General features: G+C 37.8%; 1 protein-coding gene across 1 annotated transcript in view; it reads right to left on the reverse strand.

Annotated features, from left to right (window-relative positions):
- Etf-QO (electron transfer flavoprotein-ubiquinone oxidoreductase) overlaps window positions 1–24,864 on the reverse strand; it is a 134,109-nt gene that overhangs the window by 100,617 nt on the left and 8,628 nt on the right. Inside the window, exons 2-4 of the mRNA XM_068227037.1 lie at window positions 12,250–12,357; window positions 1,813–1,965; window positions 1,084–1,242 (exon numbers count right to left, since the gene is read on the reverse strand). Of these exons, the coding sequence (XP_068083138.1) occupies window positions 1,084–1,242; window positions 1,813–1,965; window positions 12,250–12,357 (420 nt within the window). The remainder of the gene's footprint in view (window positions 1–1,083; window positions 1,243–1,812; window positions 1,966–12,249; window positions 12,358–24,864) is intronic.

Raw genomic sequence — 24,864 nt, forward strand, 5'->3', positions numbered from 1 at the left:
TTTTCAGTTCTGTAATATCTTCAGTTTCTCAGATATATGTATCCTCAATAAAGGCATTCAACCCATTATTCACCCTTTTACACCCCTCCTATTGGGATTTACAGAACACAAAAAAATACTAGTTCTTTTATTTTTAAAGGAGATTCCAAATATCAATTTTTACATGTGCAGACTTTTAAAGTTTTGAGATATAGATACAGACATTTTAAAAATTCACCCCCTTTTCACCTCCATTAATTGGATTTTCCAAAAACAAAAAAATACGTATTTCCTTATTTTTAAAGGAGATCCCAAACACCAATTTTCAGGTCTGTAATATCTTCAGTTTCTGAGAAATATGTATCCTCATTAAAGGCATTCAACCCGTTTTTCACCCCTTTTCATCCCTCCTATTGGGATTTTCCAAAAACAAAAAAATACGTGTTTCTTTATTTTTAATGAAGATACTAAATACCAATTTTTACATCTGTAAACTTCCAAATTTTGAGATATAGATACAGTCATTTTAAAAATTCACCCCCATTTCACCCTCCCATTAATTGGATTTTCCAAAAACAAAAAAATACATGTTTCTTTATTTTTAAAAGAGATCAAATTTTCAGGTCTATAATATGTTCAGTTTCTGAGATACGAGTACCGGTATTCTGATTAAAGGCATTCAACCCTTTTTTCACCCCTCCTAACGGGATTTTCTGAAAACAAAAAAAAGAAGATTCTAAATGCCAATTTTTACATCTGTAAACTTTTAAAGTTTTGAGATACACTCATTTTAAAATTTCACCCCCCCTTTTCACCCCCTTAGCGACGGAATATCCAAAAATTCTCTCTTAGCGAGCACCTACATGTTAATATGAATGTATCCCCAAAATTTCATTTCTGTATGTCCAGTACTTTTGGCTCGGCGATGATGAATCAGTCAGGACAAGTTACTTTATATATATAGATGTACTACACAATTAGGCACTAAACCAAAAAGTTTTACGAAGTAGTAGCTCCACAGCAGCAGAAGTGAGAAAGGATAAGAACATCTTTAGTAACTTTGTAAACACTTTCTCAGGATGGATACTATAAAGTAGCACTTACCTGGCAACACAGGAATTGGTATCCTAGATTTCTGAGTAAGGAATCCAAATTTATCTTCAGTGACAGGAGTGTTCAATGGAGCTCCTTTTTCTTTCCAGTCAGGAATTAATTCATCTAATGCTATTGTTTCAATACATGCTCCAGATAATATATGGCCACCTAGAAAAATAAATGCAAAACAAAGAAAAAAGATTTCTGCTGAAAAATAAGAACTCTTCACAAGGACCTCTTCCAATATAATCAGCTCAGTAAGAAATTTAATCGAAAGGAGGGAGGGAGGGAGGGAGGAAGGAAGGGTATTATTTTATATATTTTTTAATTACTAATAATAATGTTATTTGGTTTACATCCCATTAACTATATTTTAATGGTTTTCAGACATGCTGAGGTGCCAGAATTGTCCTGCAAGAGTTCTTTTATGTGCCAGTAAATCTATGGACACGAGGCTGAAGTATCTGAACACCTTCAAACACCACCGGACTGAGCCAGGATTGAATTTGCCAAGTTGGGCTCAGAAGGTCAGTACTCTACTGTACGAGCTACTTAGCCCGGCTCTTAATTACTGTCAAAATGGTTTTCAACATAAAAAGAGAGGAATAGAGATGAATATTCCAGCGTTTAAAAAAAAGAATTGAACGAATGGTGAAAGATAAATGCAAGAATAGACATATGAAGTAATACTGAATGTAGGTTTGAAACATTAGCTGAAAAGGATTGCTGATTACTTACCAACTTCAGCTGCTTTCTCTACTAGGCACACCCTTAGTTCCTTTCCATTTTGCTCCGCCAATTGTTTCAGTCTTATAGCTGCTGACATTCCAGCAGGACCACCGCCCACCACAAGTACATCTGTTTCATCTACAAACCTTTCCATGTTTACATCTGTAACAAGGAAATATAACATGCTAAACCTTAAAAGACAAGAGATCCAACTCTTCAACCATCTTTCTATCTGAATTTTAGTACCTCCACAACAATGCCAGTTATTTAAAAAGTCCTATACTACAAATGAGGGTTGGCAAAAAAAACAGGTTTCTTAAAAGAAATAGCCAGTTAAAAAGCAGGGTTAATTTCAAATATTCAGTTCAAATTACTGTATTTACTTGCAAACTAGATCACATGTAAGAATCTCCCATTTTGTATGGTGAACACATCACTTTTAGGCCTACATAATTGTAAATGGCGAACACATCACATCACTTTTAGGCCTGTATACATTACCGTATTTACGCGAATAATCCCCACCACCGAATACTCCTCGCACCCTAACTTTAGGAAGGCTGGTTTTGAAAAAAATATGCCAACATTGACTCAATACAACCCGCACCCCAATTTCGTGCCTCAAATTTTTTTAAAAATATGCGGGTAATATTCGCGTAAATACGGTATTTACTTGTGTAATAGACACCACCACATAACAGACGGACCGCAGATTTCCCCTTAAAATTTTGGAAAAACTTTCCTTGCTTAATAGACACATTTAATTTTCAATAAAAAACTGTCTTAATAGGTAATATTTAAAATCTTAAAACTGGAGGGATTACTACATGCAATAAAACACTGCTATTAAGCACAGCAATAATTTCCTTAGCATATGAGTAAATATGATGACAGTGTGCAGTATATTTAGAGTATGCAGAGAAATGAGGGATGGGGAAGTCATTTTCAAATTCAAGTTTTAAAATAGCAGTGCATGAAAAACTCTAATCACGACTGATTCATTTTAATGGTGGAATACAACCTATGGTAAAGCATTAACGGAAAATAGAATCAAAGCATGGAAAAAATGGAATGGACACTAGACGACTGAACGATGGGAGGCATTCATTAACATGTTGAAGAAGATGTCACTCCTTGTGGGGTGACGGACGCTCTTATGAAATATTGCATGACACCCCTCATGAGGTGACACGCAAGTGTATCCAGGCCTCTCAACTTTAGGCTGTCGCGCAAAACTAGCGCTACCATTCGCTGTTGTATTGCACTGCTTGTTCATGTAAGGTGTTCATAGATGGCAGCACGGTGCCCATTCCTTTCTCAGCACGCTGTGCATTGTGCAAGAGACACTGGAATTTCTCTGGAATATGCAACCATCAGAATTCAATTATTAATGGGAAGGAAAATAATGTGGATTGGAGTCTATTATTGCTTTATTCTTACTATTGTTACATAACTTCAGAAATGGTTATTATTAGGTCAATGGAGCTTCATTGTTCTATGGAAAATTAAAATTACAAAAGAAACCAACACAGATAACGATATATCATGCTAGTCATTGAATTTATGACATCTAGTATAAATGATATGAAAGAATAACAGTTTTTACAAGATACACATCACCTGTGAACCAACTCACAAGTGATGTTTGCATAAGAATGCTTTGTCTGGGCAATGTTTACAGTATGTTGTTACTTTCTTCACTTTCCTTGCAGCCTCTCAGCCTCCAGTTCCGTTAGTCTCTTTGTAGCATATGCTGCAGTATTTCCTTCTCTTCCTGTGGGATTTCCAGCCTTTTTAGCTTCTTCTGTCTCCACAAGGAGATGGATACCACGATTGTGATGAGGTGTTTCTACTTCATCAGACAAGCACATCAGTTCAAGAGCACATTTCTCCTTGAAGGTAGTGATGGACATTTTCTGTAGCTTTGGCAATGTTTGATAGTTTCTCAATGCAATCCATGAATAAACCAAGTTCGTTCCAATTAGTAGTTCCGCCGCTACCTTGTGATACCATCTGACAGTTTTCCGAACAGATGTATTATATGATATGATAGATGACCAGATACATCAATGCCAGGCTTTGCTTAGTTATAGTGAATAACTACAGATGGTTTGAAAATTTCCCTGTTACTCTTATCATGTTTTCCTGAAGATACAAATTCCTACTGACGCTCAGTTGAGAGCATATAAACCTCTTGCTTGTCCATCTGTTTCAGTGCTAGGATACCATTCTGTGATTCCTTAGCAGCCATTTCTCCTTTCTTGACTCTTTCTTTTAGACCTGGCGGAAGCCCAACTCTATTCTTCCGCAAGGTACCAACCAGGTGAGTGCGTCTAGCTATGAGTTTATTTGCCAGATCAACAGACGTGTAGAAATTGTCAGTGAACAAACTTGATCCACTGTCTAAATAAGCATCCATATCATGCTACATCCCTATCCTCACATACAGCCTGGAAACCACTACATTAACAAGAAAGGACAACTCGAAACTACAAGCAGCAGAAATGTTCCTACGCACAATGATCCAGAAGACCAGGAGGGATAAAATCAGGAATGAAAAAGTCAGAGAAGATGTAGGACTAGAAGATCCAAAAGGCAAGACTGAAGTGGTTTGGTCATGTGAAAAAATGAGAAAAGAAGGAAACGTGCGTGGTGGTCATCTGAAGGTGATAAGGGAATTGAGGAATGCCGGAAGGCGGAAAACACCCGAAAACCAGGAGTTCCAGGAAACTAGGAAGAGAACTGCCAAGATCATCAGGAATCTCAGGAGAAAGTATAAAGAAACAACATTTGATCCAGATCAAACAGGAATTTCAGAAAAATAACATCCAGGACTTTTTTTTTGCTAGTTGTTTTACGTCGCACCGACACAGATAGGTCTTATGGCGACGATGGGACAGGGAAGGGCTAGGAGTGGGAAGGAAGCGGCCGTGGCCTTAATTAAGGTACAGCCCCAGCATTTGCCTGGTGTGAAAATGGGAAACCACGGAAAACCATTTTCAGGGCTGCCGACAGTGGGGTTCGAACCTACTATCTCCCGAATACTGGATACTGGCCGCACTTAAGCGACTTCAGCTATCGAGCTCGGTCCAGGACTTTTATAAAACATTTAGGAGTACCTTAAGTAGATACGATCCACCAAGTCTAAACTTCAGAAACCAAGAAGGAAAAGTAGGTAGCCCACAATGATGTGGAGAACAGTCAGACCCTAGAAGACTACTTCATAAAACTCCTTAATAGTGAACCATCATCCTAGAAATTTGACTATAATCACAAAGAATCAAATCCGGACTTGGAACCTCCGACTGTGGAAGAAGTCAGGAGTATCATCAAGACCTTGAAGGGCAATAAAGCACCTGGGAAAGATGGGATTATTGCGGACCCTTGGAAATATGCCAATGATAGAGCAATCGTTCAATTGACGAGAATCCCGAGCAACATTTACGAAAAGGAAAAGCTGTCACATGGATGGACATGAGTGTTGATACACCCATTTCACAAGAAAGGAGACAAGACGTCAAAAATTACAGGGGAATACCGCTACTATCAGAGACATATAAGATATTTGCAAAAGCACTGCTACAATGAGCAGAAAAAAAATTGGAGCCACAAATTGGTGAGGGCAGATCAAGTGCAGAACAGATCCTGAACTTCAAGTTTATCACTGCATACCAGAAATAAAGAATCAAGAAATTTGTGCTCACATTTGCGGATTTCAAAAAGGCCTACTGCAACGGTTCAGATCCCGTTACAAGCATTCATCTGTATTATTATTATATCTGTATCATTATTATTATTGTTGTTGTTGTATCTGTATTATTACTACTATTATTATAACTATTATTATTGTTTGATTCAATTCTATAATTTTGCTATGTATTAATTAATTAATTATTGCTTGCTTTATTGCATTTAATTTATTGTGTGTGTGTATATATATATATGTGTGTGTGTGTGTATTAGCATCAAAATAATGTAAAGTCAGACTAACTACCTAATATCAGATATGGATATGTTTTGTGAAACCTTTTGACATTGCAACATATGGTACAATACTGTTACAGTAACTGTCAAGTCATCGCTCTGTCATTGTATGCATTTAGCGATGAGATCATATTTAGGGAGTTCCTAAGGTGCCTGGGGCTATTTCAACATAAATATGTAACATTTGTAGCTGGGTGGAAGTGACATATCTATTTTGAGATCTGACATGAATGTTAGACCAGGTGTCAACTGATGGCTATATATATGAGCTGTATACTATAGCAGCAGTCATTTGCATGGAAAGGCCTCAGTCAGTCAGTCAGTTGGATAATTCAGTTGCTTGGAAGCAGCTGGCTGGAAGGAGATGAATGGAGAGACTTGCCATGAAGTCAATTGGAAGGAGACAAATGGGGAACAGTGATATGGATACATAATCGTCAGTGACCAAATGGATTATTTGTTCGAAGTGTGTTTCGTGCATCTGTTCCGTTGAGTTCTTGTGTCAGTTCGGTGACAGCCGAATACTGAGTCGTCGTAATGTAGACTAACAGTTATCAGTGAATTACTTGTAAATTTGATTGTGAAGTGTAAATATAATTTCAAGCCATACTATATCTCGTTGGTGAAACTAAATTAGGCTTGAGATACCTATAGATGATACCAACTCAAAGGACTACATCATAATTACACTCAAAGTGTTTGAGGTACAGTCAAGTGAACAGTGAGGGATAAATTTCTTGTATAACTTTTAAATGTCTGGTCAAGAGTATTTCAAATTTTATGCGTCGAGTTTCCTTCAGTTGTAATGTCAGAGTTTTATATTATATTTTGAATTATCACAGTAAATCTCACTCATTAAAGTCAAGTTTTAAAGAATATATTTTGTTTAGTATCAAATAAATTGTTTCATTTCAATAGTACATCATATAACTTCATATTTTAATGGGGAAACCGAACGCCAATCTCCTTTTCCCAGAACCTATATGTTATGCTGTCAAAGTAAGCTTATTATCTCACACCCTAGAGATATTCATGACTCTCATTCTATTATTGTTATATTAATTTGTAGCTGGCACCCATCAAATATTGTATGTGTATGTAATCAGGTAAGTACTAAGTGTGAGTACATAGTCCGACGATTGAGTATTTTATTTAATGAATATTTTATCTCATTCATATATAGTTAAATGTATTTGGGACCATTTAAAGTCGCACTACGATTCATTAGAAAGGGAGACAATGATCCATATCTTTGGAAAAAATCTAGATAGGAAGACAAGAGAACTCATTAAACAGATCGTGACTGGCAAAGCAGCCAAGATCAAATTCAGAGGGATCCCACTGGAATCTTTTGGGATTCAAACAGGGGTCAGACAGGGAAATGGACCATCTTCCCTTGTATTCAACTGTGCTCTTGACAAAGTGATTAGAGAATGCTGCCGCAAAATTCTGCAAGGAATAGGCGGTATACGAACAGGGTGCAACAACAAAGGAATTGAAGTTGACTGTTTAACCTTTGTGGTTCTGATAGTCAATAGAAGAGGCAAGGAACCAAATTGTCCAACCCCAGGAAGAAACAAGTAAGGTAGGCCTATGGATTTCCTTCAAGAAGACACAATACATGACCAACATCAAAAGATCATCCAGATGGATGACGGTCGAGAGAGAGAGAAAGGATTCTGAAAGTGGAGAAATTAAAATATCTTTGAGAGTGGATAGACAATAAACTGTCAGAAAGAGAGGCACTGCTATCAAGAATTGACAAGATGAACTTGGTATATAAACTAATTATGAAAACTTACAACAAGAAGGTCTTGATCAATGCAAATCTCAGACACAACCAGACAGTGATCTGTCTGGAGGCTTTATGTGCATCTGAATGTTTGAAACTCATAAAAACTGGATTGGTCAAGATGTTAGAACTGGAGGCGAGAAAGATTCTGAGGAAGATAGTAGGACCCCAAAGAACAGCGGATGGACCATACAGAAAGAAAGGAAACCGAGAATTATATCTGAAGACGGAAGAGATCTCAGATACCATCCGGAACAGCAGAGCCATGTTCTTCGGACATATCTACAGAATCTACAGAATGAACCTGGGAAGACTGACCAATCAGATGTTCTGAAAACAATCAACCACAAGTAATTTTTAATTATCTAATCTAATGAAATAAAATACATCAGATACAAAAGCGACCAACATGATGGCAAAATCCCTTTTTTTATCTTCCATTTGGTAACCGGTATACTGTTTGTAGTAAGTTCCTGGAAATCTTGTACCACGACTTTTAAACGTTATGTTGTAACACTCCCTTCAGTAGCTCCTCGTTGAGTGACATTTATGTGACTGTGCATATAGCAGTGGTTTATAGGGAAAGTGAATCTATAATAGATACGATGAGAAAAAGAAGAATTGCCTTTTTCTGTCATCTTTCTAGATTAAATGATAATAGGGTAATAAAACAACTATTTAATTACTTTTGGAAAAGTAAAACAAAAAATAATTGGTTTAAAGAAGTTCAGAATGATTTACAAGAGCTGAATGTTACAATGAAGCAAATTGAAAATAGAGAAGAAAAAAAGGATTCTCAAGAACAAACAAATAAGATTGTCATTAAAAACTGTACAACACAAACAATATGTCATATCTGATGAAGAAAGGGCAGCCAGGTCAGCCAGAATGAAGAGTTTTTGGGAAAGGAAGATGATGCAAGCTAAATCTTCAGTTAATTCTTTGTTAACATAAATGTATTTGGGTTTGATTTAAGTGCTCCAATGTGGGCGTAAACTATGTAAATAAATAAATAATAAAGAAAATAAATAAGAACTGTGGCTCGCCTGCAAATTGCCACAATATAGGAATCTTAATTACCACTCTACTATGGTTTCCCACTTCTCTATGTAATAATTGGGCTCCAGCTTTACAGTTTAAAAGGAACTGTAATGCAACATTTATTTTTAATGACCATAGAGACTCAGATTGAAAATCACAGAAGTGGGATATGAAATATTAACCATTAAGTATCGCTACAAGAAAGGAGATTAACGCAATCTCAATTTTAACTGAATTTATTTAAACAAAAAAAAAAAAAAGAAGAGATGAATTGGAAAGGTTCCTTTTCAGCCTGAAACAATTTAATTTGAATTTAATGAAATTTATCGTCGCTTGCATTATCTAACGTCAGCTCACCAATTTGCTTCAGATGATGTCCTCTAGTTTCCATGGTTACTCGTTCCCCTTTTCGCCATGGTAGATCTGCTTCATGGACATCCTTCCTTTCTTTGGAAAATCCATTGAGGTCTATTGGGCCTAACACTCCCTATTTGTCTTGTCTGTAAGCTAGACATAGGCCCTACTTCTATGAAATACGATCACAAATGATCTCGGGTGGAGAAAATCCAACATCATGAATTTTACCATCTTAATTTGAATATCCACACCAACTAAACTGTCTCACTGTAAGAATACAAAGACGATACTGCGTATAATAGACTCAAAATAAACAAAGTTCTATACTGTGAATAGTATAGTATGACCGTATTTCAGCAGTATCCCTGTACTGTGTACCGCTATAAACATTGAAGTCCCAAGAAATACTGCCGATACATAGTGAAAAACTTAAATCAGTTCCACAATGATGGTAAGTTCCGTTCCGACAACATAATAACTCCGTTCTTGTTCCAGTTTTTGTTCTTGTACCTGTCCCGATATTTTATAGGCTCATTCCCCATTCCGCCAGGTCTCTGTTTCCTATCCAATCTCCTTTCTTCACTGTTTCTGAGCCAATCTCTTTTTTTCATCCTTTCTCTTCACCAGTGCGGTAGGCGTGTCCAATAGGTGTACATCTCCACGTCACAATACCATTTATATTTATATTGGTATTATAAATTTACTCATTCGGGACAAATATTTCAGATTCCTTATGGGGATCAACATCTATATCATCTGATGGCTAAGCAGGCATCAATTTTTGGTAGAGAGACTAAGTCTCTCATAGTGCATTGGCACTGCCGGTGGCTCCAAGTAGCCTACGCAGTGGCCTCCACGGTATGCACTAGCCAGCGTCTTGGTAGGTGTGCTAGGTACCAACTGATGAGCCCAACCTAGCACATGAGAGCGAAACGCTGGCAACCAGGAATGAGTTAACTGGAAAATTTATAATGTCCAATAATGGACCACTTATATTGGTATTATAAATTTACTCATTCGGGACAAATATTTCAGATTCATCATACTAATTTCCCAGGCTTCCAAGAATAACACTTCCTTATACAAAGTATGGGGTGAAATGACACAACTGTAGGTTTCTAATATAGACCAAAATACAGAACATAATGAAAACTTCTTCCAACATTATATAAATAATAAAATATGCTGTAATAATATAAATAATAAATTATTTGAATATTATATAGATTTACAATCGCCTGTAATCAAATTTACAGATGTCAATGAAATATTCCCGATGACAAATCTTCTGATATCGTATGATATCACGTAATTTGGGCTATACAAATATAAGTAATTTACATGTAGGTGTCAAAACCTGGAAGGTTACAATGTTGAACTCGAGAATACTGTTTTGAATGTAAGTATCGATTCTCAAAAGTTCTCCAACGCATTAAATATTCAATTCTGCCCATCACTAATCACAAGCACATTGGAAAGAAAGAAAAAAAAACCCACCAAGACTCCAGAAATTCCTGTTTATTCGTGACCTAAAGCTCAGCTAGAAACCGCGCTCGCTGCACAAGCCAGTGCGAGTGGCAAATGATACAAACTATTTAAATGTTACGCTGTGCAAATAAAACTAATGCTGTTTTTGTAAAGACATTTTAACATAAATTTCAACAGAGAATGATCCTCTGATAAAGAAAAAAGATCTAGAATGTAAGTTAGAGCTGCATAAACGAAAAGCAGACTCGGCTTATAAGCAGTTAAAAGCAGACACACAATTATCTAAGGAAGACAGCATTGTTCATGTGATTGCTTTTGACATGCAGCAATGTCTCCTCAATTCCCACTTGACTGTAGGGATAATATTTTATAAATGTCAGGTTTGGACTTCGAATTTTGGTATTCACAATGTTGCAAATAACGCTGCAACAATATTTACAGTATGTGGTCTTAGGATGTAGTGGAAAAGGGGGCTGATGATATAATCTCATGCCTTCGACATTATGTAATGACTTCCATTCCTGATAATGTTAACCACCTGACAGTGTATTCTGATTCTTGTTTTGGTCAAGACAAGAACTTTTCTTTAGTTAGCTTTTGGATGTTTTTAGTCCAGACTGGAAGATTTAATATAATAGAACATAAATATTTAGTACCAGGACACACGTATTTGCCACGTGACAGAGACTTTGGCCTTATAGAGAAGAAAAAGAGGCAAGTGTCATCAATTTACATTCCAGATCAATGGATGGAACTTGTTAGGAAGACTAGGGTTAAGAAGCCTTTTGCAGTGGTAAAGAGGACACGTGACATGTTTATCACTGCTTCGCCTTTACTGGATAAGATAACGAAAAGAACAGTCTCTGATTCAAAGCAAAAGGTATTATTAAGCAAAATTACATGTTGTAAATCAGTAAAGAGGATCCATTTAGGTTGCTTTTCAAGTACTCATACTCTTCTATTGAAGAATATGATTCTGTAGATCTCAGAAAGCAAGTACCTGGTAGACCATCATTCGGTACTGAACACCTACCATGCAAGTATGACAGACCTAGGCCTCTAATTCCAGCCAAAATCAAGGATATTTTAGACTTATTAGATTACATGTGTATCATGCATACTACAAAAATCTTGCTACCAACGCATGTAGTCCCGTGCAAGCAGAAGAAGAAGAGGATCCACTTTTTGCTATTCCTGATTATGATTAGGTTAAGGTACAGGACTAAGTACCTGTAGGCCAACCTCATTATTGCATTTGTTGATAAAGTATGTATTATTTGTTTGTAACAACACTTTCCTTATCTATATTATATAATGTATTGCCAGAATTATTTGCATTTCCTTTCCATTTATCACAAAATCAGGTAGGTATGTTATAAAACTTACACATGTACATTGAGTATACAACTTCCCGTAAGTTCATTTAGCTACTACTTCGCTAGTCTGTGATAAAATGACTTAAACTTGCTATGAAAAGATTTTCCTGAATGTATACCTTGATTTGATGTGCAATACATCAGGTAAAATTAATGCAGTATATATTTTTTTGTTCCATTTACAAAGCTTAAATTTTCTCCTTTCAAGCAAAGTGAGGATTAGACCGTTTTTGCGAGCATGTCTTCATTTTCAGAAAGATGTACCAGTATCTTAATAGACGAGTGTACATGTGAATACTTAAACATGTCCTGATAAAATAAGAAAAACTGGCTTCAAGGTTAAACATTACAAACAAAACAAATACTAAAAATCAAGGAAAAATAATAGTCATAAAGTCCTGTACATACCTTTCCACCTTGGATCTGTTTCTCGAGGTACAATTGTATAGTGTGTTGTTATTCTTGGAAAAGCTTGTTCGGAATAGCATCTTTTCGCTGCGACTGATAACCGCTGTACTGAAAGAAAAGCAATCGATAAAACATAACTTGACAAAACCAATTACAGATTTGTATATATACTAATCTAATCTAACACTGTTCAATTCGTCTCTATCACATACATAATTACCAAGAAACTGGTAGCAACTTTGTTTCTCCGGGCCCACTAAAAATAAGGGCAAAGTACGAGTGTATATCAACAAGGTGAGTAATGCAGCATGCCCTCGACATCACAGTAAGTAATACCAATATAAATGGTCCGTTATTGGACATTATAAATTTTCCAGCTAACTCATTCCTGGTTGCCAGCGTTTTGCCCCAATGTGCTAAGCTGGGCTCATCAGTTGGCAAATAGCACACCCACCAAGGCGCATGGCTAGTGCATACCGTGGAGGCTACTGCGTAGGACATTTGGAGCCACCGGCAGTGCCAATGCACTATGAGAGACTTTGTCTCATTACCAAAAATTGATGCCTGCCTGGCCATCAAATTATATAGATGTTGATTCCCATAAGGAACCTGAAATATTTGTCCCGAATGAGTAAATTTATAATACCAATATAAATGGTCCATTATTGGACATTATAAATTTTTCAGCTAACTCATTCCTGGTTGCGAGCATTTTGCCTCATTTGATGGCCAGGCAGGCATCAATTTTTGGTAATGAGACAAAGTCTCTCATAGTGCATTGTCACTGCCGGTGGCTCCAAATAGCCTGCGCAGTGGCCTCCATGGTATGCACTAGCCATGCATCTTGGTGGGTGTGCTATCTGCCAACTGATGAGCCCAGCTTAGCACACTGGCGTGAAACGCTGACAACCAGGAATGAGTTAGCTGGAAAATTTATAATGTCCAATAACGGACCATTTATGTTGGTATTATAAATTTACTCATTCGGGACAAATATTTCAGGTTCCCTACGGAAATCAACATCACCACAGCAAGTGGCAGATAGCTTTCCATTTAATGCCTACACATATGAAACCCTTTAATATCTCCAAAAGTACTCATAAGATTTAGGTACAAAATAAGCTCATCACTGAACTTATTGCTTGATTCTTAGTTGTTCTATTGGGTGAAATTAGTACTGTCCCTTTTAAAAAACAAAGTTGCTACCAGTTTCTCAGTAATTACATAAATGATGGAGACGAATTAGACAGTGTTCAATGACACCCTTAATACAATTTAAGATTTTCAAAACAGAAGAATAGATCAAAAGATATTTGAGGTGGACGGCTTAGCTGAATAACCCTGTATATGAACCAAACTAATGTGTCAAATATGCAGAACTGAAAACATAAGACAGCACCACTGTGGTATAAGAAAGTAACAATAGGTGCCTATGTAACTACGTTACAACAGTAACCTTGATCACATTTTTATATAATATACTAGTGATCCATCTAGTCAGTCATTGCTCAAGAACTGAACACAAAGAATTCACTGAAACTGTATATCTATGTCTGGTGTTGGAAGCTGAGTAAACAGTTTCATGAGGGATGGTCATCATTAAAAAGATAGACCAGAATAAGTGGAAGCAACACAGGCTCAGCTGGGGGTCCTGTGGTCACTACACCATATTCCCAATTGGAGACCCCTGGTGTAGAGTATGGTTGCCTAGTTGTACTTGCTCTTAAAACAATAATCATCACCATCACAGAGACCCCTGAAAGTTTAGGTGGTGGAGAGAAGGAGTTTGTGTGTGTCTACAGGCTTGCAATAGATTGTTCTCAATGTTCATTGTTTTATGAATAAGGAAGCTGAGGAGAGTAAGAATAAAATCAAGAACAGTACAGAGGAGAGTTGATGAAAGTACAACAAAGAATAGCAGATGCAACAGTGTTGTAGAGGATGATCAAAAGAATTTTAACCGAGCAAGTTGGGCGTACGGTTAGGGTTGCACACCTGTAAGCTTGCATTCGGGAGATAGTGGGTTCAAATCCACCGTCGGCAGCCTTAAAGATGGTTTTCCGTGGTATCCCATTTTCACACCAGGCAAATACTTGGGCCGTACCTTAATTAAAGCCATAGGCGCTACCTTCCCAATCCTAGCCCTTTGCCATCCCTCCATCACTGAAAACCTTCAATGTGTTAATGCGACGTTAAACAAGTAGTGAAAAAAAATTAGTAGAAAAGAGATAGCACGAGACAGAAGGAGCTTCATTTGGTACACCAAAAAAAAAACGGAAAGGGAAAGAAAAGTGTAATAGACACTGACAATTTTGATAAATGTGCTGATACACAATCCACGAATTTTACATTCAACAGAAAAAACTTCAATATCTAAATTAGGACCTGTGTCAGGAGAGAGGATTGGTTTCCAAGGAGTAGATTGAGAAGTATTGTAAAAGAGTTAGGCTTCTGGGAAAAGATTATAAATAATAGAGGGCTTTTAATGGAGAAAAATGCCATAAGAAGCATGCACGTACCTTACCTTTCAGCCATAAAGAAGTACAAGGAAGAAGGGCATCCCATCGTATATGAAGACGAAACCTGTATACACGGTAGCCATTCTATGCCTAAAAGCCTGGACTGACGATAGTACTTCAGAAGTGTTACTCCCCGTCTGGAGAGGTGGTAGGAAAGGTTTTATTTCTAACATGCTGCTTATTTACTAGTCTCACAAGAAAAGTGAAGACTACCACAAAGATATGAATAATTAATATTATATTCAATGGTTGAAAGAAAAGTTGATCCCAATTCAGTGCTTCACTCACTCAATCAAACAATCAATCAATCAATCAATCAATCAATCAATCAATCAATCAATCCTGATCAGCATTTAGGGCAGTCGCCCAGGTGGCAGATTCCCTATCTGTTGCTTTCCTAGCCTTTTCCGAAATGATTTCAAAGAAACTGGAAATTTATTGAACATCTCCCTTGGTAAGTTATTCCAATCCCTAACTCCCCTTCCTATAAATGAATATTTGCCACAGTTTGTCCTCTTGAATTCCCTCATATTGTGATCTTTCCTACTTTTATAAACGCCATTCAAACTTATTCGTCTACTAATGTCATTCCACGCCATCTCTCCGCTGACAGCTCGGAACATACCACTTAGTCGAGCAGCTCTTCTTCTTTCTCTCAATTCTTCCCAACCCAAACTTTGCAACATTTTGGTAACTCTACTCTTTTGTCGGAAATCACCCAGAACAAATCGAGCTGCTTTTCTTTGGATTTTTTCCAGTTCTTGAATCAGGTAATCCTGGTGCGGGTCCCATACACTGGAACCATACTCTAGTTGGGGTCTTACCAGAGACTTATATGCACTCTCCTTTACATCCTTACTACAACCCCTAAACACCCTCATAACCATGTGCAGAGATCTGTACTCTTTATTTACAATCCCATTTATGTGATTACCCCAATGAAGATCTTTCCTTATATTAACACCTAGATACTTACAATGATCCCTAAAAGGAACTTTCACCCCATCAACGCAGTAATTAAAACTGAGAGGACTTTTCCTGTTTGTGAAACTCACAACCTGACTTTTAACCCCGTTTATCAACATACCATTGCCTGCTGTCCATCTCACAACATTTTCAAGGTCACGTTGCAGTTGCTCACAGTCTTGTAACTTATTTATCACTCTATAGAGAATAACATCATCCGCAAAAAGCCTTACCTCCGATTCCACTCCTTTACTCATATCATTTATATATATAAGAAAACATAAAGGTCCGATAACACTGCCCTGAGGAACTCCCCTCTCAACTATTACAGGGTCAGACAAAACTTCACCTACTCTAACTCTCTGAGATCTATTTTCTAGAAATATAGCAACCCATTCGGTCACTCTTTTGTCTAGTCCAATTGCAAACATTTTTGCCAGTAGTCTCCCATGATCCACCCTATCAAATGCTTTAGACAGGTCAATCGCGATACAGTCCATTTGACCTCCAGAATCCAAGATATCTGCTATATCTTGCTGGAATCCTACAAGTTGAGCTTCAGTGGAATAACCTTTCCTAAAACCGAATTGCCTTCTATCGAACCAGTTATTAATTTCACAAACATGTCCAATATAATCAGAAAGAATGCCTTCCCAAAGCTTACATACAATGCATGTCAAACTTACTGGCCTGTAAATTTCAGCTTTATGTCTATCACCCTTTCCTTTATACACAGGGGCTACTATAGCAAGTCTCCATTCATCTGGTATAGCTCCTCTGACCAAACAATAATCAAATAAGTACTTCAGATATGGTACTATATCCCAACCCATTGTCTTTAGTATATCCCCAGAAATCTGATCAATTCCAGCCACTTTTCTAGTTTTCAACTTTTGTATCTTATTGTAAATGTCATTGTTATCATATGTAAATTTTATTACTTCTCTGGCCTTAGTCTCCTCCTCTATCTCGACATCATCCTTGTAACCAACAATCTTTACATACTGCTGACTGAATACTTCTGCCTTTTGGAGATCCTCACATACACACTCCCCTTGTTCATTTATTATTCCTGGCATGTCCTTCTTGGAACCTGTTTCTGCCTTAAAATACCTATACATACCCTTCCATTTTTCACCAAAATTTGTGTGACTGCCCATTATGCTTGCCAGCATGTTATCCTTAGCTGCCTCCTTTGCTAGATTCAATTTTCTAGTAAGTTCCTTCAATTTCTCCTTACTTCCACAGCCATTTCTAACTCTATTTCTTTCCAGTCTGCACCTCCTTCTTAGTCTCTTTATTTCTCTATTATAATAAGGTGGGTCTTTACCATTCCTTACCACCCTTAAAGGTTGTTATTGTTGACGCCTCATACAACAACACGCAGAAAGTCAAGGCCCCAACATTAAATTCTAAAAATGATACTATGAAAAATTGGCTGCGGATTTAAAAAATTCCATTCTGTGGACCCACATTGACAGTTCAACCTTATTATAATAGAGAAATAAAGAGACTAAGAAGGAGGTGCAGACTGGAAAGAAATAGAGTTAGAAATGGCTGTGGAAGTAAGGAGAAATTGAAAGAACTTACTAGAAAATTGAATCTAGCAAAGAAGGCAGCTAAGGATAACATGCTGGCAAGCATAATGGGCAGTCATACAAATTTTAGTGAAAACTTATTGAACTTCATGAGCCGCAACGAAAAGTGTACTGGTCTTCTATATATATTTTTTAGACAATTCGGATCATTCTGGTTTACTCTTTTCAAAACTATTTATCTCACATCACATACACATTTTAATTATAGACTGTTATGCCTTTGAGCATTCAGTTTGCAAGCCTCTGTGAATTTACTAAATGCTACCACAATCCCCTATTTGTACCTAGCTCTGTAGCCTCATTTAGTTCTATACCTCTTGCCTTTAAACCATTAGAGACTGAGTTTAACCATTGTAGTCCTGGTCTCCCTATACTTGTCTTACCCCGCATGACTCAGTTATTATCCGCGCACTTTTTAGTGATAGATTTTTGTACTCGTTGGAGAAGTAAGAAGGGTTCCGTTAATACTGCCAACTGAATGGAAATGAAATCTGAATTGAATCGATAATATGATGGATTGATATGAATTTTATAAACCTTTATTATTTTAAGCAAACAACTGTGTCACACACACACAATATTTAATACTATATAACATTTCCCGTTGCGAAACGTGTTCCTAGCATGAATTCTATAGTTTGGCTTTGCTGTGTAAACAACAACAGTACGAGTACTTAAAGTGTACGCCAGATGTCGCACAGCGATGATAAGCGATTCTTAGTTTGTGTTTCAAAGGTTGCCAATACGAATCTCGAAGATAACCAAAGTCGACCGCTTCAGCACTAGGGTGTAAATCTATCACTAAAAAGTGCGCAGATAATACTTTCCCAGGTAACCTATTCTGCTCCATTTGCATCACAGGACCCTACTACCTAAGTCGGTTAGTGCATACAGCTTAATCAACTGAGTTCATTCCTAACTTAGGTTTTATTTCTTCAGTCTGAGTACCCAACTGCCATTTTACCCACCCGTTTGCACCCGTGATCATTCTTGCTACTTTCATATTATGAATAAGACATCCTGAGTCCAGCCAGCTTTCACTCCTGAAAAGCAAAATTGGTCCGAAAACGGGCCAGATAAAGATAGTTTCATCTCGGAGCTGACTTTCCTTTTACTGAATACCGTACTGTTGACTGCAACTGCAAACTCAATGTATTAGCTTTGCTTAATTCAATTTCACTTACAGTACTACCATCAAGGGAAAATACACATCCTAAATACTGGAAATTATCTACCTCTTCCAGCTTCGTATTCCCAACTTGACATTCGACCTTCATCACTTTAATCTTGAAAAGGCTAATTTTCTATCATGCTCATGTCATTAAGACCAAGTCGTTGCCACAAGTCAAACTGCTTATTACATTTCCACCTAAAAATCTTTCCCTGCCACTTTAAGTTATACCTTTCAGTAAATGATCCATGTAAACTATGAACAACAAAAGTGACAGATTACAGCCTTCTCTAACCCCTTTAACTACCGTGAACCAAGAACTCATTCTACCATTAATTCTCAACATAAATTCTTTTGATTGCTTTTAATACTTTACCCTTTATTCCATAATCCCTCAGTATCACAAACATCTTTTCCCTCAATACTAAGTAATATGCCTTCTCTAGATCTACAAAACTGTCTATTCCTCTCGTAGCATTTTTCAGTTACCTGGCCCACACTGAAAATCTGATCCTGACAGCCCCATTGTGCTCCAAAACCACACTGGTTTACGTCCAACTTACTCTCAACCATTGATCGCACCCTCCCTTCCAAGATGCCAGTATCCCTGGTATACTGATCAATGAAATACAGTGGAATCACGAGCATAATTTGTTCCAGCAATATGCTTGTAAACCAAAGCGCTCGTATATCAAATCAAGTTTTCCCATAAGAAACAATTATTGAAACGCAGACGATTCGTCCACAATACAAAAACATTTATTCGCATACCATTTCTAAAACAAAATATAACATAAAACAAATTAAAGTGCATTTTTCCTTACGATAGAATCATTGTTGGTGTAAGTGAGACGAGAGATGACATGAGAAGAGTGACTGTGTAGCACGAATTTCACTAACAGAATCACTGCTATCTGTTGACTCACTAGAATTGGTTTCTTTACGTGCAACTTTAACGAGGAACCTGTCCAATGACTGTTGCTTTTGCCTCTTTTTTAGGATTTCACGAAAATGTGACATTGCATTGTCACTGATCTGATTCATCGCTCGCACTGCTACAGCCTTATTCGGGTGGTGATTTTCTACAAAATTTTGCACCGTTTCCTACATTTTTCACTTCTCCCGAATCTCAAATGAAGTGAGAGATTCCAATGACTTTTCCTCCTCTTCTTCCCCAGACGAGATCTCCATAACCTCCTCCTGTTGTTCGCGATGCAGGTCCATAAGTTTGTTGGTGGTCAGTTCCTGGCTATGTTCTTCCACCATCTCTTGAATGTCCACGTCATTCACCTCCAGCCCCATAGTCTTCCCTAAGGACACAATTTCATCAACAATTGGCGGCTCATTGTCACCAACAATCCCTTTAAAGTCACGTCCAAGAACACAGTCAGGCCTCAGCTTTACCCAAGCGGAAGTGAGAGTTCTCTTTATTGGTGATCTTCAGGCAGTTCACGATGGGGAAATGATTTCTCCCAAACTCTCGGAGGGTAAGGTTTGTTCCTTCGGTCACTTCGAAGCATCGCTGAAATAATGCTTTGGTGTATAGCTTCTTGAAGTTCGAAATGACTTGCTGATCCATAGGCTGGAATAGTGGAGTAGTGTTGGGAGGAAGGAACTTAACTTGAATTCCTCCAGTAAGTCATCCTCAAGGACTCGAGGAGGATGAGCAGGAGCATTGTCCATAACCAGCAAGACTTTGAATGGCAGATTATTTTCTGAAAGGTATTTCTTCACTACAGGACCAAAGATCTCGATCCATTCAACAAACGAACAGGGGAGGGCAAAACGTAGGCACACGTGACGCTCGTATTGCGGAACCTCACTGGCTTATCAAGTTACAATTTATGTAAAATGTTTGCTCGTCTTGCAAAAGACTCGTAGACCAAGTTACTTGCATTCTGAGGTTTCACTGTACTCCAGTAGCTGTTGCAATCCTCTTGTTCCCTTTCTTATAGATACTGTAGGTGCAATTATTGCTTTTGTTCAATCAAAAGGTACCTTACTAACATTCCATGTTAATTTTATTACTCTATGAAGCCATTTCATCCCTGCCTTCCCACTATATTTCACTATTTCAAGTATAATTTCATCTATTCCCGCAGCTTTATGACAATGGAGTTTATTTACCATCCTTTCCACTTCCTCAAGCATAACTTCACCAACATAATTTTCCTCCTCCCCACGAGCTCGGTTGTTCATAATGTCACCAGAATGATTTACTATTATATAGAGAAGATTTTCAAAATATTCCTTCCCCCCGTCCAGTAATTCCCTGGGATCTACCACAAGTTCACCTGATTTACCCAAAACACTATTAATTTCCCTTTTCTCTCCCTCCCTCTCTTTCTTCATTGGTATCCAGAAAGGTTTCCCTTCTGCTCAATCTAGCCTTTGCAGGTTATTATTGAAACACGACTTCTTGGATGAAACATTTATTTGTTTTGCTCCGTTTCTTTCATCTACGTACAATTCCATCTGCATCAGCCCTTGTTTGGAGCCAATTCTGATGTGCTTGCTCTCATTTGATCATTCCACCAAAATGTCTGCTTTCTCCCATCTTTACACACAGTTGTTTGTAGGCCCCAAGAATCATTGCCACATCCGCGTCCAGTGCACACACTGTTTCGTGGGGCCCATCCAGTCCACAAAAGAAATTTGGGTGGGCCTTTGTAGGGTCGAAGATCAATGTCCATTCATCGGGGCCCTTAACAGTCCATTCTTCATTCCAGATAGGCCTACTCAATCCAGAGTAATTTTCTTTTATCAGTTTTTGAGCCAGCAGCAGAGAAGGGTATCTGGATTTCAGTTAGGCTGATGTGATTCTGTGGATATCTAGGTGAATCGGAAGTGATTTACTGGCCTGTATTTTATTTGTTTCTCAGGCAAGATTGTCCAAGCAGCACAGAGCTGGTGGAAAGATGTGGCCAAGGACTGGAAGCCAGTGCAGTAAGTATGTTTTTACGACACATTGTCCGATTCAGGATGGTCTCAATGTCCTTCGTGTGGGCTCTATTCAGCCAGACAGAAGAGCAGTATTCAGCTGTTGTATACATCAGACTTAGGGCAGAAGTTCATAAAGTTGCCACTGTGGACCCCTACATGCTGCCAGAGAGCTTAGCTAGGATGTTGTTTCTTGTATTTAGTATGACCATAAGGCTGGAGAGATGTTTACTATATGAACAGTATCCGGTCCAGTGTTACACCAAGTTATTTTGGGTTTGGGTTATATGGTATATTGCTATCATGGAGAGTCACTTGCAAGGTGGTCTGGGCCAGTATGTTACTCAGATGAAAGTGAAGAGTTTCTGTTTTGGTTGTGCCAGGTGTCAGGTGTGACCTTTTAAAGAAATTCATCGGTGAGAAGAGATCTTTTGTTAATGTGTTCTCAAGGCTGTTAAATTTTGTGTGTTCGGTGGCTATGCGGATATTATTGGCATACACAAAATATTTTGGCACTGTTTCTTGGAAATCTGCAAGATAAACATTGAATAACTGAGCGGCTAAAATGGAAACTTGTGGGAGTTTGTTGTTTAGTCTTCTTGGTTTGCTCAGGGTATTGTGTTCATAACCACTTGAATTATTCTATATGAAAACATGTGACTGATTAGAGTAATGGTGATTATTATTTTAAGAGAAAGTACAACGGGGCAACCATCCTCTACTAACACTAATGAGAGGGAGAGAAAAAATGAAAGGGATCTGACACTTCAAAAAATGAAGATATTGGCTAAAGAAAGACAAACGGCATGAAAGGAAAAATTATTTTGGGATTTGCAAACCTAATACAGCCAGGGTCAGAAAAGAACAAGAGTTGACCAAGGGATGCCGAACAGAATAGATGAAGGTGAGGAGCCTGGCACAAGTAAGTGGAAATAATGCTAGAACTCGGTTAAGAGCTGCAGGGTCGCCAACCCATACCGCCACGTCGGGAGCCCCATGGCCCAGTTTTAATCGTCTCTTACGACAGGCAGGAGATATCATGGATATTATTCTACTGCCCCCACCCACAGAGGAATATGAAGGATAAATCAAGATGTGGTAGACCATAACATGAGGGGAACAATGCAGAGAAGTCATGGAGTCATTGGAAAGATCACCAAAGAAGGCAACTCGCAAATGATCTGCGGAACTGGGCATACCCTGCTCAACCCTGGCAAGCACATGAAACCTGACAAAGTTATGCACATATCAACTAAAGAGAGTTCAAGAAACACCTAAATAAGATATTCTCAAACTGAAAAGGCAAAATAAGGCAGAGCTCCATCTTGCTGAAAACAGCCCTCATTCTTGGTCCCTAACCCTCAACTGGTATCATACGTCTGTGAGACGACTGTTCAACTTTCGGGCGGCCATCCCCTCTCATCACGGGGTCCTAATTATTTTTCCTTTTGTATACCTTTCAGTTGGATCATTGCCTCCATGCAATGAAGGTTGCATACCATTCACTCTGTTTGACCTTCAGTAAAAGTGTGAGTCTTGTTAATCAATATTTTGGTTTATTGTGATTAATATTTTTTTATAATACTGCCATTATTGACTGTGCTTTGTAATTAGTTTGTACAGTATGGAGCCATGACTAGGTCCATTTCAACAATAAGAATAGATTGATAATGTGGAAACAAACTGATTATTCTAAACAAGTTCTGAAAGGAAATCAATCAAACTTTGAAATAAGTTTAAAAGAAATGTTAGATGACAAGTGATATTGATCTGGATTACAAGATAGAAAGTGATGATGAAACAAATTCAGAACACAAAGTAAATGATAATGACGACATAGAAAGAGGAGAAAATGATCTAACACACATGAATTTTGGACATCAAAATGGGAATTTAAGCTTTGAATTTTACAGTAATTTTGATTCTTTCTCCAAGTCAATGCTCTTTATGATGGACTGACACAGCAGAAAAGCAAGCATTAAAAGTTTTGCATTAGTTACAAAGTTTTTCTCCTTAAGTTTTGCTGTGACATGTTTGAAAACATATGTTTCAACTAATTAATTTCAATAAACAACAAAAAAGTAAGAAAATATACTATAATTTAATAGTAAACTAGTGTACCCCGTTCTGCTCCACAACATTAGTTACAAATAGGTCAGATAATGTGTCTTTACATGAAACTGCTCCATGGACTGGGTAGGTACTTCTTCTGAATGTTTACTTTTAGGATTTATATTACCCATTAATTATGTGTCCAGTGAATTTTTGTAGATTTCTTTATTGTGACATTGACTGATATTTTACGAACTATTTTGTAATCTTAGAGTTATTGTAGTATGTTTAAAATTTTCATTTTAGATTTATTTCTTGTTTCATGGAAGTTTGTCCTTATTGCAGCCCATTATGTTTGGAGAGTAGCTGAACCTTTAAAATAAATAATAAAAATAAGTGATAATTTTTAAGTATTTACTTGTCATGCTATAGATACAATGTACATGATTCCAACTGTCATTAGGGCTGTCCTCAATTGGCCCAGCAAACGCAAAAGGTGTGGATTCAACACTAATCTCGGTCATTTTGGACATTTTCTTTATCAATCCTTCTGACCACCCCCATGCCAATGGAGGCTGAACTTGGAATTAAACGGCATCCAGTGCCACAATTCGTCTCTTTTTTTGCTATTTTGATTTACGTCGCACCGACACAGATAGGTCTTATGGAGACGATGGGACAGGAAAGGCCTAGGAATGGGAAGGAAGCGGCCGTGGCCTTAATTAAGGTACAGCCCCAGCATTTTCCTGGTGTGAAAATGGGAAACTACGGAAAAACCATATTCAGGGCTGCCGACAGTGGGGTTCGAGCCCACTATCTCCCGGATGCAAGCTCATAGCTGCGCGCTCCACGGCTAACTCGCCCGGTTCACGATTCATCTCAGCAACCCCAAAAAGTATGAATTCACCACTAATATTGGTTCATTTTGATGATTTTTACATGTCACTCTTTCCTAAATTCCAACTATAGAAATGCTAGGGGGTGTCTTACCCCCACAACATTTTTCTCTAGAGAATAATTCATATGTACACCAGGTTTGATTGAGAGCTATGCTGGAGTATGTACACATACATCCATAATCTTGGTCATTTTAGACATTTTCTTTTTCACCCCTTTTTGCCCAAATGCTGATGGGGACTTAAACGGCATCCAGAGTATAACTATTCATCTTACATCCACCGATTTTTTGCAGACAATAAGTCATATGTGTACCAAGCTTGGTGACTGTCTTTTGTTTACTTCTTGCGGCGGATGTGGTCTTACTTAAGAACTAAGATGAGATGTAAGTCCCAAGGTGGTAAGGAAAGAATTGAAGTAATTCAAGACCGTTTTCTATGTAAAACACCACTGGTCTGGATAGGTTAGGGGT

Source organism: Anabrus simplex, chromosome 3 (genome assembly GCF_040414725.1).
Source record: "Anabrus simplex isolate iqAnaSimp1 chromosome 3, ASM4041472v1, whole genome shotgun sequence".
In the NCBI taxonomy this organism is placed as follows: domain Eukaryota; kingdom Metazoa; phylum Arthropoda; class Insecta; order Orthoptera; family Tettigoniidae; genus Anabrus; species Anabrus simplex.